Below are 17,909 nucleotides of genomic sequence, written 5' to 3' on the forward strand. Positions count from 1 at the left end.
CCTAAGAATGGGAGAAAATTATTGCAGCACATATAAACTATGGAATTCATATCCTTAACATAAAATTGCTCATAAAAATCCCTTAGGAAATGACGCTTTTCTCCAGCTCATAGTCAAAGGATATGAAGAGGCAACAGGTGACCAATAAATATGTGGTAAGTACTAAATCTCCCTAGGATCAGAAGAAATACAGTTTAGGCCAATGAAATACTATTTTTTTCAATATCAGATTAATAAAACTGCATTGAAAGCATACAAAAAGAGATACTATGCACTAATTTAAAAGAGCATGAGTTTGTACAAACTCTGGTAGGCAATTTGTCAACTTCAGAATTTTAATTGGGAAAAGTAGAATTTTATTTTGAAGTTCAAAAACTCGGCACACAATGTCTTTCCCTCCAGATTCTATTATACACATAGAACAATGTAAATGATTCTTAAAAAAAAAAAAAAAGGTGAGGCTTTTGAGTGGATGAAATAATTTTGTAAAAGGCAAAACAGGGAAGAGTGTTCATGAATTGTAGCAGAAGATGCTGCATGTTATATGTGAATGACCGAAGGGTTTGAAAAATGGAATCTAGTCTGCCCAAAGGATCCCTAGAGAAGTTCAGGCTTGGAGTTGGCTTATGTACAGGCTGTGGCTTCTAAGAAGACATGATGAAAAGCCTCTTAAAGCCTTTGTATGTGAAAGTTATGTCAGTAGCCCTTGCCAAAAGCCTCCTCACTCTCCCCTCTCTTGTATAAGTAAATTGAATGGGATCCTTATTTCACACCATTAACAAGTATAAGTTCTAACTGAATAAAAATCTAAATGTAAATTACTAAAGCAAAAGTATTAGAAAAAATATAGTGGGATATGTTAATGACTTTGGTGTCAAACACGTGTTTCTAAAATATTCAAATACCATAAAGGAAAAGATTGATAAAATTGACTGTGTCAAAAATTAGTGTGCTTTGGCTGGGTGTGGTGGCTCACACCTGTAATCCCAGCACTTTGGGAGACTGAGGTGGGTGGATCATGAGGTCATGAGTTCAAAACCAGCCTGGCCAAGATGGTGAAACCCCATCTCTACTAAAAATACAGAAAATTAGCTGGGTGTGGTGGCAGGCATCTGTGATCCCAGCTACTTGAGAGGCTGAGGCAGGAGAATCACTTGAACCATGTGGCAGAGGTTGCGGTGAGCCAATATCATGCCACTGCACTCCAGCCTGGGCGATAGAGTGAGACTCTGTCTCAAAAAAAAAAAAAAAAAAAATTAGTGTGCTTTTGGTCAGGCATGGTGGCTCACGCCTGTAATCCTAGCACGTTGGGAGGCCGAGGCGGGTGGATCACCTGACCTCAGGAGTTAGAGACCAGCCTGATCAACATGGTGAAACCCTGTCTCTACTAAAAATACAAAATTAGCTGGGTGTGGTGGGGCATGCCTGTAAACCCAGCCACTTGGGAGGCTGAGGCAGGTGAATGGCTTGATCCCAGGAAGCAGAGAATGCAGTGAGCTGAGATCGCGACATTGCACTCCGACTTGGGTAACAAGAGTGAAACTCTGTCTCAACAACAACAAAAATTAGTGTGCTTTTAAAGAAAGTTAAAAGATAAGCAACAGGAAGGAAGAAACACATAATATAACGGACACATGTAAGAACACATATAAGTCAATAAGTAAAGGACAACTAAGCAAGTATATAAATGTGCAAAGATGAGAATGGCCAAATTATGGAAGACATACAGATGTCTAATAAATCTAAGTCTCTGCTTAACCTCATTAGTATTAAGTGATGCAAATTTGCTCATTTATTTATTTTGTAGAGATGAGGTCTCACTTTGTTGCTGAGGCTGGTCTCAAACTCCTGGGCTCAAGTGGTCCTCTTCCCTCAGCCTCCCAAAGTGCTGGAATCACAGGTGGAGAGACTCAAATTGAGACAGTATAATACCAGATATTGGTCGTGGTGTGGAGACAGGATTTCTCATCACAGCTACTTTAGAGGCAGTGAAGTTTTTAAAATGCTCACTATAGCCACTTTGTAGGGTACAGTTAGTATATGAAACACTGAAAACAACCTAAATTTCTATCAATAAAGTAATGACTAGGAGTTCTATGCTGGAGTTTAAAAGAATGGGCTGATAATATTGATACGAATTTGACTAAAGGACTTACTGGTTGAAAATGTAAAAATTTCGCATACACTATTGTATATTTAAAAATATATTTTATTTCTAATGCATTTATAGAAGTATGCAAATGCTTAGTGAAAGTTCTGAACAGACACCCAACTGATAAATGTTTCCTCTAGGAAGGGACTGGTATTGGATGTTCTGGTCAAAGGAAGATTTAGTGTTATTTGTACTGTTTGAAGTTTTAAACATCAATGTAATAATTTAAAAAAAAAACTTTAACATGAAAAAATTGACTTTACAACGAACTGGACACCTAGAATGAAAAGTTGGCAGTCTAAGTTAAAACCTTTTTTTTGGAATTTGGAGAATCTCTCTTTGACTTGCCAGCCCTTCCCAGGCATACAGATACCCTGGTAACCCTTCCAATTTAGGCAAACAGACCTACAGTGGAAATATACAAAGGACCCCCTGGCATTTACCTATGGTAATCAAACCATGTAATACTTAAATGGAAACTGATAGCTAAGTATCATCACTTGAAGAAAACCACCAGCATAATAAAGATCAAGAGATATAATTGAATCCTGAGTGGGGAAAGTCATGTAATAACAGAAGAAAATGAAAAATGGATTTTAGCCTGCAATTTGAAACTACAAAATAAAGGGAACAATTAGATAAGAACTAAGAAATAAAAAAATACGCTGTAATAAATTTAATAAAGGTTAGAAAGAAAAGAAACCTTAGATGCATAAATTAAAAAGAAAAATGAGAAAAAGGGACATGGAAATTTACAAGGTCCAATATCAATGTTTTGGGAAAAATTTCACAGAAAATATAAGAATGTATCAAATGAATGATTGAGAATCTTTCTAAATTGAAACAAGGCAAGCATGTTCAGCTTGGGTTAGCTCACTGAATGTTGTATAGGATGAACTAGGAAAACCACAACAGGAAAATCCAGAAATATGCTTGTGAAATTTCAGAATATTAAAGAAGAAAACATTCTAAAAGCTTTCAAAAATGATTAGGTCACCTAAAAAAGAACAACAGTCAAGATGATTTTAGCCCTTCCTCCTATCAGAAATATTGGATAGAATACAGAATAGCACTTTCCAACTTATGAGATAAAATTACTTTGGACCTAGAAGTCTATACCTGGCCAACAATATTTAAAGCATGAGGCCAAATATTGATGTTTTCAGTCATGGAATTTATTTTCATTATCCAGGATATTAAAGGATTCACTCAAGCAAAATGTAGATGAAAAAGGAAGAAGACAGCAGGATAGGCTGAAGTGAACCCTGGCTGTAACCCAAGAAACTGGAGTTGAGGATTACAAGGATACCCACTTGGCAATAAGTGTAGAAAACAATCCAACCAAATTATTGGTAGACTAAGAATCCAGGGAGTCAGTGAAGAAAAACTTTTTGAAGGATGGAATGAGTTCCATTAAACAGAATTCATATGAAGTTGGAGGATCTTAGCAATATGATGGAGATAAAATTTTGTTCATACGAGAAGGAAAGAAAGATAATTACTGGCTCTGGGAAAGACAAAGAAAAAACCAAACTAGATATCATAGTCTTAACGTTAAGCAACTCCCCATGAAATGTTGCATGATTTTAGAAAACTGAAAAAGGAAAATCCATTTGATATGACGATAGTTCCCTTTGAGTACTAAGATCATAACATTGGATGTGTAGAGGAGGAATGTAATCTTTACATATTACTTGGCTCTGGCTCTTCAGAGAATAACAAATGTTGGTAGTAATGCAATGCTATTTTATACATTTAGAATATAGAAATCACTGAAGTATTATCTATAACATAAATATCTAGTAATGTGAAAGGCAGAATATAGCTGATTGATTGGATGGTGGAAGGTAGATTGGAAAATGAAAGATTGAAGCAAGGATAAGTGGCAATAATCTCATTGTGCAAAGGAGATTCAGGAGATCTGCCTAAAGTTGACAGACTAAGAAAATACAGGTTAGCTATATTTCAAGTTAAAAATGCAACAAATGTGATAAACTCACATGGGATGAGTTACATCCTTTTCTTTCATAAAAGACTTATAAAGAGCGTATAAAAATAAATCCAGAAACAGCAACAGTAGTCAGGATTGATAGAAACCAAACAAAATTAGTTTAGGAAACAGGTTATTGATTCTTGTAACTAAAAAGCATTGAACATGTATGGCATAGTGTTAGGCTGGATTTAAGTGCTCAGACTTATCAGAGGTTTGTAACTCAGCTCTGCTTTCAGTAGTTTCCTTCTCTCCAGGTTCTGTCACTTGGTGGGAAAGAAATGGCATCTGAGGATATTAGACTTAAAATGTCCATAGAATATTTAATCTCAAAAGTAGGGCAATATCTCTGTCTCTCTGCCTCCATGTCAATCCCTGGGAGGAAAATATGATTTGTTTCAGTTTTCGCTGTGTGCCCACTCTGAACCAGTCATTGGGTCCATGGTATGTGGGGTACTCTAGCCAGCCTGTGTCAAGTGTACATGCCTCTTCCAGAGAGACTGAATCACTGAACTGACCAATTCACAAAAAAAACCACACAGAATTGGGGCTGGTTGAAGGGAGGTTGAGAATCAGTTCTCATAATGGCAAAACCTGACCTGAATTGACATGAGGGTATTTATTGACATTGATCCCAGTTAGTATAAACATTCATATCTTTTTCTTCAGAAATATTAATTTGTTCAATTCAGGGGTGCTGCCTCAGACTCTGTAGCACAGGTAAGTTACATGTCTATGGGTCAAATGGACATAGCACACAGTGGCTTGTAATTAAGCTGTCTTGCCAGTAATCCAGAGAAGGTTGCATGATAAAGTAACCCCAGCAGAAAGAGGCTGGGGCTGTGGTGACAAGAATTGGTTTAGCGTCACCTGGACCCAGCATGCCAGGGGACTTCAGGGGAGTTCCTTTTAAGACACTCCACAGAAGGCCTCCCTCACAGCAAGTGTAAGAGATACAACCCACAGAAAGTGAGACAGTTCAAGGGGAGTTCCTTTTAAGACACTCCACAGAAGGCCTCCCTCACAGCAAGTGTCAGAGATACAACCCACAGAAAGTGAGACAGTTCAAGGGGGTTCCTTTTAATACACTCCACAGAAGGTCTCCCTCGCAGAAAGTGTCAGAGATACAACCCACAGAAAATGAGACGGTTTACATGTATAAAGGAAAGCAGATCTGATCTATAGAGACTGTGGCCTTCAGGTAAGGAACTTCATTTTCCTACTCCCTTATCCTATTCTCTACAGCAGAGTGGTAGACTGGTGTATTCCCACAAGGAAACAAGTTTGAATATATGTGTGAGAAGCCTTTAAAAATATTTACTAACTTCTGCATTTAACAAGATGGAATTAAGTAGTTTCTGTTTGTTTCTCCTTTCTGAAACCAAGTTAAAGCAACAAGAGTAAGAAATGCATGTAGAGGCTTCGTCTTTAATGAAGTGAAGAAACATCTACAATTCTGAGCTTCAAAATCCACAAAGAGGTGCTGCTAAATGTGGTGAGAATCCTGGGAAAAGAAACTACTGCTGCACTGAGGAGCACAGAATTTTCCTAAAGCAGCAGCATATCTGGAAGGGCAAAAGAAAGGGCACCTTGATTGCAGCCACAACATCACTTCAAACATTCTGGCTTTGGAAGCACTCGTAAACTCTATTATAGTTGCAGAGTGTCGTGTGAGTGACAGGAGGGCTTAAGGAGGAAATTCATGGGTTTTAAAATATGGTTTATCATGTAATCCCAGCACTTTGGGAGGCCGAGGCGGGTGGATCACGAGGTCAGGAGATCGAGACCATCCTGGCTAACATGGTGAAACCCCATCTCTACTAAAAATACAAAAAAAATTGGCTGGGCATGGTGGTGGGCGCCTGTAGTCCCAGCTACTCAGGAGGCTGAGGCAGGAGAATAGCGGGAACCTGGGAGGCGGAGCTTGCAGTGAGCCAAGATCCCGCCACTGCACTCCAGCCTAGGCGACTGATCAAGACTCCGTCTCAAAAAAAAAAAAAGGTTTATCATGTAATAGAGGAAATAAAATACTGCCAGTGATGTGCAAGAATGCAAAGTAAAGACTAATCCTTGCTACTCAAAGTCTGCGCCATGGAATAACAGCATCAGCATCACCTGAGAGTTTGTTAAAATTCCAGAATCTTGGGCCTTAAGCCAGACTTAATCATTCAGAATCTGCAGTTTTACAAGATCTCCAGATGATCTGTACACATTAAGGTTTCAGATTCACTGGGGTAAAACCAATTATCTGCTAGTGTAAAGCACTGTCCTTTGATAAATAAGTAGATCAGGAAAAGCTCACTTCATTCAAAAATTAAAAACTCCAGCCATTCGCAGATCTTATCGATAATGGTAGGCTCAAAATTACAGAACACCCCTTCATTAAAACTGAGCAAAATGAAAAGAATGTGCTAGCATCATGGAATGAGAAAATTGCACTACCTCATATCACATACTTGAAAATATAATACAGAAACAGTAAGTTCACACTACAACAATGTGCCAGCATCTTTGGTAGTCTCTGCCCTCTGGGAAAAGCAGAGCGAGAGAAAGTTTCCATAAGGGAGGAAAAGTCAGAAGAAAATCTGAAAAAATTTCATGATATATCCTGATAGTTGTGTGGGGAAGGGGGGAGATGCAGGCAGCAATGAACAAACGTACATAAAATTCCTCTTAAGAATCCTACTTCACTCTAGATAGTAGTTTGGATAGGAAAGACAAGTTGGTAATATATGTTAAATATACCTACGTTTTGACCCAATAATTTATTCTCTAAAAATATTGGTAAATCTTTACAAAAGCATATGTACAAGAATGTTAATTGCGATATTATTTTAAAAAATTAAAAATCCTAGATTCCTCATTATTACCGCCCTCTCTAAATGCTTATCTGAGAGCTACACTTCTGGCAAAGATGGAGTCCTAGGGAATAATTTAATCTCCCACCTGAAATACTAAAAAACGACATCAGGCAATAAAATAATGATCCCTGAGAAATTAGAAACAAATGAGGTGAGTCCTATGATTTCCCCAGACAACTGCATGTAGTTTCCAGGCTGTGGTACAGATCTCCACGAATTAAGGTGATGGAGCTGGGAGTCAGGGAGATCAAGGTGGCTAGAGTTCCCAGGATAGAGAGTTTGAGAGGAGACAGCTCTCAGAAAAGGGAAAAAAAAGAATCTAGTAATCTACAGTGCGTTCCTCTTTTTTTTTTTTTTTTTTATCTGAGTACAGATCAGAATATGGATGTGAAACAACTACCTGAAATTGGGGAAAGAACTTAAAGAACTACAAGGAGAAATAAACAAATCCAGAATTATAATTGGAGATTTCAGCATGCCTCTCAATAGAACATATAAATAGAAAAAATAGTGAGGATATTGAAGACTTGAATATTATCACCAACTTGACCTAACTGATATTTGTGGAACTATTCACCCCAAGAAGAGTAAAACACACATTCTTTTCAAATGAACCCAGAACATTCACCCAGACAGACAATAATTCCAGACCTTAAAACACATATCAGTAAACTGAAAAGGACTGAAGTCATGCAAAATATGTTTTCTAACCAGAATGGATTTAAATCAATAACAGAAAAGTAATTAGAAAACACCCAAATATTTAGAACAAAAGAGCACACTTTTCAGTAACCATATTTCTAAGAAGAAATCAAAAGGGAAAATAAATATTTTGAGTTGAATGAAACTTAGAAAAAGGTACATCAAAATGCATGGGATGTACCACAGTACTTGGAAAGAAATACAGTGGCACTAAATGCCAATGTTACAAAACAAATGACTCAAATCAGTGACTCCTATTTCCACCTAACAAATTAGAAATAGAAGAGCAATGAAACCCAACGTTAACACAAGAATGGAAATAATAAAAATCAGAATGGAAGCCAATGAAATAGAAACCTGAAAATCAAAAGCTGGTTCTTTGAGAAGGTCAATGATATTAACAAAAAAATTGCAGACAATTAAAGAAAAAAAGAGATTATACAAGTTATCAGTATCTGGAATGGCAGATGTGGTATCACTACAAATGATAGTTATTAAATGAATAAAAGAATGTTATGAACTTTATGCAAATAATTTGACAATTTAAAAATTCTTGAAAGAAGCTAACAAGGTTTACTGAAGAAATACTCAGTTCTATATTAGAAAAATGGAATTTGTGGCCAAGCATGGTGGCTCACGCCTGTAATCCCAGCACTTTGGGAGGCCAAGGTGGGCAGATCATGAGCTCAGGAGATCAAGACCATCCTGGCTAACAGGGTGAAACCCCGTCTCTATTAAAAATACAAAAAAATTAGCTGGGCATGGTGGTGGGCGTCTGTAGTCCCAGCTACTCAGGAGGCTGAAGCAGGAGAATGGCATGAACCTGGGAGGCAGAGCTTTCAGTGAGCCAAGATCCCGGCACTGTACTCCAGCCTAGGCGACAGAGCAAGACTCTGTCTCAAAAAAAAATGGAATTTGTAATTTAAGCCTTCCAAATATTTTCAGATGTCTGTGTTTATTGCAACTTTAATTCTGGTATAGTCGAGGAACATAGTTTGCAAAATAATTTTTTTAATTTATCAGTATTTATACTCTGTCTTGGTGAATGTTTCATGAACACTTAAATGTGTACCCTGCCTGGATTGTTTGGAATGTTTTATATTAACAAATGTCAACCAGGTCAAGTTGGTTGATTATGTTGTTGAGGTCTTCTATATCCTTTTTTTTTTTGTCTACTTGTTCTATTAATTACCAAGAGGAGTGATGAAGTCTCCAATGACAATTGTCAGTTTATCTTTCTCTCTTTTCAGTTCTATCATTTTTCCTTGCAATTCAGTGTGTACTCATTTAGAATTACATTTTCCCGGCCAGGCATGGTGGCTCATGCCTGTAATCCCAGCACTTTGGGAGGCTGAGGCAGGTGGATCACCTGAGGTCGGGAGTTCAAGACCAACCTGGTGAAACCCCATCTCTACTAAAAATACAAAAATTAGCCAGGCATGGTGGCAGGTACCTGTAGTCCCAGCTACTTGGGAGGTTGAAGCAGGAAAATTGCTTGAATCCGGGTGGTGGACGTTGCAGTGAGCTGAGATTGCGCCATTGCACTCCAGCCTGGGAGACAAGAGTGAGACGAAACTCTGTCTTAAAAAAATCAATCAATAAATAAATACATTTTCCCAGTAAACAGACCTTTTATCATTATGTAATCTCACTCTTTATCCCTGATTGTATTCCTTGTTCTGAAGTCTACTTCATCTGATAGTAATATAGTCATTTCTGCTTTTTTGTTAATGTTTGCATGGTGTATCTTTTTCCCACCATTTTTCTATGCCTTTATATTTAAAGTATGTTTCTGGTAGACAGCATAAAGTTGGATACTGCTTTTTCATTCAATCATAGAATCTCTTTTAACTGGTATATTTAGACCATTTACATTTGATATTTTTAAATATATAGTTAGATTAAAATCTCCACCTTGTTAACTCTATCCTAATTGTTCTGTTCTTTAGTTTTTGTTCTATTTTTGCCTTCTATGATCTAAATGACCATTTTTAATAATTCTATTTTATATTATTGTTTATATCTCATTGAACATTTTCAGTTGTTACTTCTTTAATTGGAATATACATTCAAATAATATACAACTTAACATGTTAGTATTTTATATATTCCCATTTTCTTCGACATCCATTATGCTTATCATATTTTACTTTTATATGCTGTTTACATGGTACATTTTTACTCTAAGACAGCCAGTTACTTTTTAAGATAAGTTTTTAAAGTTATTACCTTCATGTATTCCATTTCCGCATCTCTTCATTTCTTTGTGTATCTCCAAATGTCTGCTGTGTTTCATATTCCTTCTGTTTGAAGAACTTTTCTTGTAGAGTAGGTCTTCTCTTAATGTATTATTTTCTCAGTTTTGTTTCTCTGAGAGTATTTCTCTATCAGTTTGAAAGATTTTCATGAGCATTTCATGACAGATTTTTTCCTTCAGCTCTTAAAAGATGCCATTACATTGTCCTCTGGCCTGCAATACTTCTGATAAGTCTGCTGTAATTTTCTTAACTTTGTTCTTCTATATGTAATTTTTTCCCCTCTCTAGCTTGCTTCAATATTATTTTCAGTAGTTTGAACATAATATGGCTGGGGTGGTGTGTGTTTGTGTGTGTGTGAGTGATTTTAATATTTATCTTCCTTGAGGTTCTCTGAGCTTCATAGATTTGTGTTTTCTGGGTTCATAAATTTTGGAAACATATTGGCCATTATGTCTTCAAATATTTCTTCTGTCCCATTTATTCTGTATCTTCTGGGATTCCAATTATGTGTATGTGTTGGACCAATGGATATTTTCTCAGAGCTCTTGGATTCTGTTCCTTCTTGTCCTACCCTACCCCACTTATGTTTCAGTTTGAGTAACTTTTATTGTCCTAACGTCAAGTTCATTTACTTTTTCCTTGACTATGTCAAGTATATTGATGAGCCTGTTGAAGACATTGTTCATCTGCTTATTGAGTTTTTTCATTTCTAGTATTTCCATTTTATTCTTTTTGTTATTTTTTGAGACTGAGTCTCGCTCTGTCTCCCAGGCTGGAGTGCAGTGGCGCGATCTCAGCTCACTGCAAGCTCTGCCTCCCAGGTTCCCGCTATTCTCCTGCCTCAGCCTCCCGAGTAGCTGGGACTACAGGCGCCCACCACCACGCCTGGCTAATTTTTTTTGTATTTTTTAGTAGAGACGGGGTTTCACCGTGTTAGCCAGGATGGTCTCGATCTCCTGAGCTCATGATCCGCCCACCTTGGCCTCCCAAGGTGCTGGGATTACAGACGTGAGCCACCACGCCCAGCCCCATTTTATTCTTATAGTTTTTGTGTCTCTGCTCAAATTACCCATCTAATCTTGCCTGTTGTGCACTTTTCCATTATAACTCTTAAGATACTACTCATAGTTCCTTTAAATTCCATGTCAGTCCAACAGCTATGTATTTCTGAGTCTAGTTCTGATGAATTTTGTTTCTTGGTGGGGTAAGGTGTTCATTTTTGCATTTTTGTGTGCCTTGCATTTTTTTTTTTTTCCTGAACGCCAAGTATCTTCTGTAGAACAAAAATATGAAGGTAAATGGATTTAATTCCTGGAAAGGGCATGTCTTTCTATGTAGCCTTTAGTGTGTGGGAGGTGGATGGGTAAGATTTTTATAATTATAGCTAGGAATTGAGGAAGGTTTATGGTTTGTTGTTGCTGTGGTTATAAGTTCACCATAGGTTTCAGATATGAATAGTGATTCCTTATCTTTAGGGTCAGAACTGGTTTTCCCAAGGGTCTATCTCAATGTCAGGGTGATCTTCAGGTTTAGGTCCCATTGGATTATGCTTCAGATAGCCCATCTATACTAATATATTTTCATTCATTCAAATACTTATTGAGTGCTAACCATTGAATTATGTGTCATTGTACTAAACGCTGGAACTTGTAACTCCCCAAATATTTTATTACTGTTTGCCATTATTTTATCCATCTGTAATTTTCTCTTTAGCTTTCCAACTTTTGTGTGCCTAGTAAATTCACGTTCTTCCTTTAATACTATCTGCAAAAACAATCCCTGTCCCCATACCTCCATCACCATGAAGTTTATCATCCTCTTCTCCATACTACCTATGCACCTTTTACAGAATTCCATATTTTATTACCTGAATTCCCTGGTAAACTGTAAGTGTCTGCTGGCAAGAACAGTGTCTTATTAGTTTACATATCCACAGGATTTAGCAGTGATTGGTCCAGGGTATTTACATGCACAACAATGTGCAGCTAAAATATTTGCTAATGAAAGCTGGAAATCTATAGGCATCTATTAAAAGCAAAATACTGTAATAATGGGCTCTCTTACAACAGTCTAGGAATAAAGCAAAACATTTTTCTTGCCAGTTAAGTTTTCAGGACTTTAAAAAAACATAAAGTTGATTTCCTTCTTAGTTTGGATATATTTTTTAAATTCATGTAATGCAAAATAATTTAAATAATAAATGATTCGGCCTATTAGGATATAACTGAGTTCCAAGCAGTTGGGAGGACACATGAACCCAAAGTTACTTTACCTTTATTGCACTTTCACAAATGCCTTTAAGAGCTTAAGAATAGGAGAGAATAGACAAAACTAGATGAAATGAGGATTTTTGACTAGGCCAGAAATAAAGCAGTGAGGATATGCAATTCTCACAAGTAATTCCAAGTTAAGTTTAACTTTATCATGTATTGCCATTCTAATGCTCTCTTGAAATCCCCAAGAGGAGCAAGAAATGCAATAGGCAATGAGATAAGCCTGAGGAAATTAGGTGACTGTGGGCAGGGCATTCTCTTGCTTCTCCCTAGTCTTCAGGTGTGTCACAATTCATTTGGGACTGACATGTATTTGTATGGCAGATTGGCAGAGGAATTAACAAGCTAGAGGGTGTGTGTAGAAAAGAGGGGGAAAAAAAGACCTGCCTCTCCGTGAGTTACCTCTGTGCTGTTTGCTCACCCATTTGCTCCAAGGGGTGGATTTTTATGCTTGCTTTACAAATACGAAAGAACAAGTTTAAATGGGAAGTTAGTTGTACTATCCTGTATGCATGCTCACCCCTCACAATTTGGATTGTTGTTTTATCAATTGTGGTCAAAGTTAGGATGACCTAACCCATATACATTCCACACATTCCACAAAGTCATCTTAAACTTTAGGTATTCTCAAAAATAACTTTTACAGAAGGAAAACTTAAACAGAAGAGCCCAACTGTGTATGATCCAATTACAAAAAAGTTATCTGATTTTATTTCTTATATATTTGGCACAAACAGCAGAGACTGAAAGCTACTACACATGTTGAACTGCTGACAGGAAAAGAACCCAGTAGATAAATGTAGGGTTTCCACTCCATATATTAGCTGGGGCTGCCCTAACAAAACATCATAGACTGGGTGGCTTAAACAACAATTTACTTCTCACAGTTCTGAAGTCTCGAAGTCTGAGAACAGGTCGCCAGCATGGTTAGGTTCTCGTAGGGTTCTCTTCCTGTTCTGTAGACAGCTGGCTTCTTCCTGCATCCTCACATGGTGCAGACAGCAAGCAGGCTTTCTGATGTCTTTTTTTTTTTTTTTTTTTTTGAGACGTAGTCTCGCTCTGTCGCCCAGGCTGGAGTACAGTGGCGTGATCTTGGCTCACTGCAACCTCCGCCTCCTGGGTTCAAGCGATTCTTCTCCTTCAGCCTCCCAAGTAGCTGGGACTACAGGCACATGCCACTGTGCCTGGCTAATTTTTTGTATTTTTTTTTTTCAGTGGAGACGGGGTTTCACCGTGTTAGCCAGGATTGTCTCAAATCTCCTGACCTCATGATCCACTCACCTGGGCCTCCCAAAGTGCTGGGATTACAGGCGTGAGCCACCGCGCTCAGCCTGATGTCTCTTCTTATAAAGGCACTAATCCCATCAAGAGGGCTCCACCCTCATGACCTCATCTAATCCTAATTGCCTCCCAAATGCCTCATTTCCAAGTAACATCACATTGATGGTGAGGATTTTAACATAATTAGTTTTGGGGGGGACATAAACATTCAGTCCATAACAACTCATATTACACCACTTATTGCATACCAGTATTGTTACATGAAAATACCAATGTTTACTCATATAAATATAGATGATTTATTTCCAAATAAAACAATACTGATTTCTCCTGGCTCTGAAATCCTCATTCTTCACTATATCTTGGTTCTTTTACTGATAGCTTGTCTCAGCCATGTTAGACGTTCACACCATGAAGATCATATATCCTCATATCCGTGGAGATGGTACAGTAAGATTTCTACTGTTACACACCATTATGAGTGACAACTTTATCTACCTAAAGACTCACTTTTCTTTATTCTCACCCACAAGTTTGTCAGCTGAAAGTGGCACCCTGTTTTGCCGAGAAGTTCCTTATATTTGATAATTCTAGATCTGAGAAACAGACTCAAATTCTTTTTTCTGTGACCTTAAATCAGGCTCAGAGCCCTATAATGGACTTCACAATTCTATTTTGTTGTATGTGACCAATAAATTATCTTTAAAACTATGCTTGAAGTAAAATATCAGTAATTTTTTTTTTTTTTTTTTGACACAGAGTCTTGCTCTGTTGCCCAGACTGGAGTGCAGTGGCGCAATCTCTGCTCAATGCAACCTCCACCTCCTGGGTTCAAGCGATTCTCCTGCCTCAGCCTCTCCAGTAGCTGAGATTACAGGTGCGCACCACCACGCCCAGCTAATTTTGTATTTTTTAGTAGAGACAGGGTTTCACCGTGGTCTCAAACTCTTGACCTCGTGATCCGCCTGTCTCAGCCTCCCAAAGTGCTGGGGTTACAGGTGTAAGCCACTGCGCCCAGCCAGTAATTCTTATCAAATGAAAAATGATCTTCATTCACAATGACTGACCAAACTTCTGAGTTTCCTTCATTTAATTTCAAATCCTGAGGTCAAAATCACCAATGACTTTTGCTCTTTGGCTTTCAAAGTGGGACATATCATCAAATGGTCCCATATACACAAAATTTACATTATAGACAAATACATATTTGCCATATGTTTGATAGCCTCATTCGTTGATTTTATAGATTTAAAACAACCTTAGGCTTTTTCTTCAGAATGTGTATTCTGATGTCGAATCAGGGATGAACTCCGACTATATGCCTTCCCGCATTTACTACATTCATAGGGTTTCTCTGAAGAATGACTTCTCTGATGTCGAATAAGGTCTGAGCCACTGCTAAATGCCTTCCCACATTCATTACATTCATAGGGTTTCTCTCCAGTATGACTTCTTTCATGTAGAATAAGAGATGTGCGCTGACTAAAGGCCTTACCACATGTTTTGCATGTATATGGCTTCTCTCCAGTGTGAATTCTTTCATGTTGGGCGAGGTGTGCACTCTGGCTGAAGGCCTTCCCACACTGATCACATTCATAGGGTCTATCTTCAGTATGAATTCTCTTATGTCGTGTGAGAGATATTCGGTGGCTGAAGGCTTTTCCACATTCCTCACACTGGTAGGGTTTTTCTCCAGTATGAATTCTTTGATGTTCAATAAGAAATGATTGGCGGCCGAAAACTTTACTACATTTATTGCATTTGAAAGGTTTCTCTTCAGAATGAATATTCTGATGTATTTTAAGGTTTGCAGTTCCAGAAAACATCTTCCCACATTCCTTACACTCAAATAGTTTCTTTTTCTTTGTATGAACTTTCTGATGTTGAATAAGGGATGAATGCCGATTGCAGACCTTCTCACATTTATTGCATCTGTATAGTTTTTCTCCATTATGAATTCTTAGATGCAGAATAAGGGTTGAAAGCCGCCTGAAGAACTTGTCACATTTATCACATTTGTACGGTTTCTCTGAAGTGTGAATTCTCTGGTGAAGCATCAGGGGTGAAATCCTATTAAATAATTTCCCACATTTTCTGCATTTAAAAGGATTCTCTAAATGGTGACTTCTTTGCTGTAGACTCTGACTTAAGGCCTTCGCATTTTCAGGGATTTTCTCTCCAGCATGAATTCTTTTATGTACAACAAAGACTGATTTCTTTTTGAAGCCTCTCCCACATTTATTATGTGTTTTCTTTCCATTGTGGATTTTCTTATGAAGTAAAAGGGATGACATCTGACTGAAGGCTTTTCCGCACTTTCTGCACTGGCAGACATTCCCAACAACGTGAATTTTCTGATGTATATTGAAAGACTGACATTGACTCAGGGCCTTCCCACAGTCAAGAATTTCCTTTCCATCATGAATTCTCATATGTAGAATAAGGGTTGTTCTTTGATTGAAGCTTTCCCCACATTTATTGCATTCATGGCTTTTCTTTCCACTGTGAATTCTCTGATGAAGTAGGATGGATGAGATCTGTCTGAAAGCTTTTCTACAATTACTGCATTCAAAAGGCTTCTCTCCCGTATGAATGTTCTGATGAAGTTTAAGAGAGAAGCTTCGACTAAAGGTTTTACCACAGTCATTACATTTTAAAGGTTTCTTCCCTGAATGCCCTTTCTTAGGTTTTATTAGGACTGAATTTTTGTTGCAGCCACTCTTTCGTGTAGGAGCTTTTTGTTGTGCAGAAACTAGTTTCTGGCAGATGCTTTGCCCAGATTTGTTGCATTGATTTGGAGGTAACTTCTTGGTCTCACATTTAGACCCCGAGTCTGAAAGACATAAAGGAATTAAATGTTTCTCCTTTTCCATGCTGAAAAAATGAAGATTCTACAATATAAATGTAATTATCATTATTAATCATAACAACAATTATGATTACCAAAACATAACTTTTTAGTGTTTTATTGTGGTTTTGATGACTATACTAAAGGCTTTACAGAGATATTTAATAACCAGAGTTCAGAAGAGTCTGTAATTTGAAAATGAATAAGTCAAGATTTTATTTATAGGATAACTTTTATGCCATATACGGCACATTGAACTCCACAGGTTGTTCAATGGATAAATGTATGTTTATTAGAGAATGTGTCCAGAAAAGGAAAGTCTACAGAGACAGAAGATAAGTGGTTGCCTGGGGCTCAAGGTAGGAATGGGGATTAACTGAAAATGGACATGAAGAATCTTACAGGGGTGATAAAAATGTTCTAATACTGGATTATATTGATGGTTACACACTCTGTAAATTTATCCAAAATCATTTAATTATATTCTAGATATAGTGACTTTTATGATGTTTACCTCAATAAAGTTGTAGATTTTAAAAAATGTATTCTTAAGATCAAATTTAAAAAGAACTAGTAAAAATTAGAATTGAGTACAGTCACGGGTTGCTTAACAATGGGAACATGTTGTAAGACATGCATTGTCAGGCAATTTCATTATTGTGCAAACATCTTACAGTAGATTTACATAAACCTAGATAGTATAGCCTACTATACACCTATGTTATATTGTATAGCCTGTTCCTAGGCTACAAACCTGTACATGACATTACTGTATTGAATCCTGTAGGCAATTTTAACACTATGATAAGTATTTGTGCATCTAAATATACATAAATGTAGAAAAGGTACAGTACAAATAACAGTTTTATGATCTTATAGAACCATGGCCATATATGTAGTCTGTTGTTGACTGGACTGAAACATCATTATGCAGCATATGACTGTATTTAGATATTTACAAAGGTGAAGACTTTAGCAAGAAGCAGGAAAAGCTCAGAAAAATAGGTAAGAGATTAGACTAAAAGAAGGAATCTATTTTGTAGTAAAATAGATCAATATGGCTGGCATAGGGTGTCAAAGTCCAAGGTGATATAAAATAACTACTTGTATGGCAAACTGACTATAAACCCGAGTGAATGTGGCATGATAAACACAGGCTTTAGAACTATGCTATCCAATATAGTAGCCATTAGTCACCTGTAGCTACTGAGGAATTGATAAACACAGGCTTTAGAACTATGCTATCCAATATAGTAGCCATTAGTCACCTGTAGCTACTGAGGAATTGAAATGTGGCTGGTTTGAGGTATACTATGAGTATAAAACATATGCCAGACTGTGAAAATTTACTACAAAAAAGTATAAAGTATCTCATTGTAAAAATGCTGGTTATATGATATAATATGTTGGATATATTAGGTTAAATACATATATTACTAAAATTAATTTTACCTGTTTGTGTTAGGAAGTTCTTATATTGCTATAAATAAATACTTGAGTGGGTAATTTATAAACAAAAGAGGTTCAATTGGCTCCTGGTTCTG

At 37.2% G+C, this 17,909-nt stretch overlaps 1 protein-coding gene across 6 annotated transcripts in view; it reads right to left on the reverse strand.

The window, feature by feature from the left end:
* Nucleotides 1-12,914: 12,914 nt before the first annotated feature.
* The window catches only part of ZNF667 (zinc finger protein 667), a 37,766-nt gene continuing 32,771 nt past the window's right edge, over nt 12,915-17,909 (reverse strand). For 4 of the 6 annotated variants that reach the window (XM_009436480.5, XM_063802292.1, XM_054672997.2 and 1 more), the window contains one exon: nt 14,752-16,350. In XM_009436480.5, the coding sequence (XP_009434755.3) occupies nt 14,777-16,350 (1,574 nt within the window). In that variant the 3' untranslated portion in view covers nt 14,752-14,776. Of the gene's footprint in view, nt 16,351-17,909 lie in introns of all 6 variants that reach the window. The other 2 variants (XM_524410.9, XM_063802291.1) reach the window with 1 other exon arrangement.

This window comes from Pan troglodytes, chromosome 20 (assembly GCF_028858775.2).
Source record: "Pan troglodytes isolate AG18354 chromosome 20, NHGRI_mPanTro3-v2.0_pri, whole genome shotgun sequence".
NCBI classification, from domain to species: Eukaryota; Metazoa; Chordata; class Mammalia; order Primates; family Hominidae; genus Pan; species Pan troglodytes.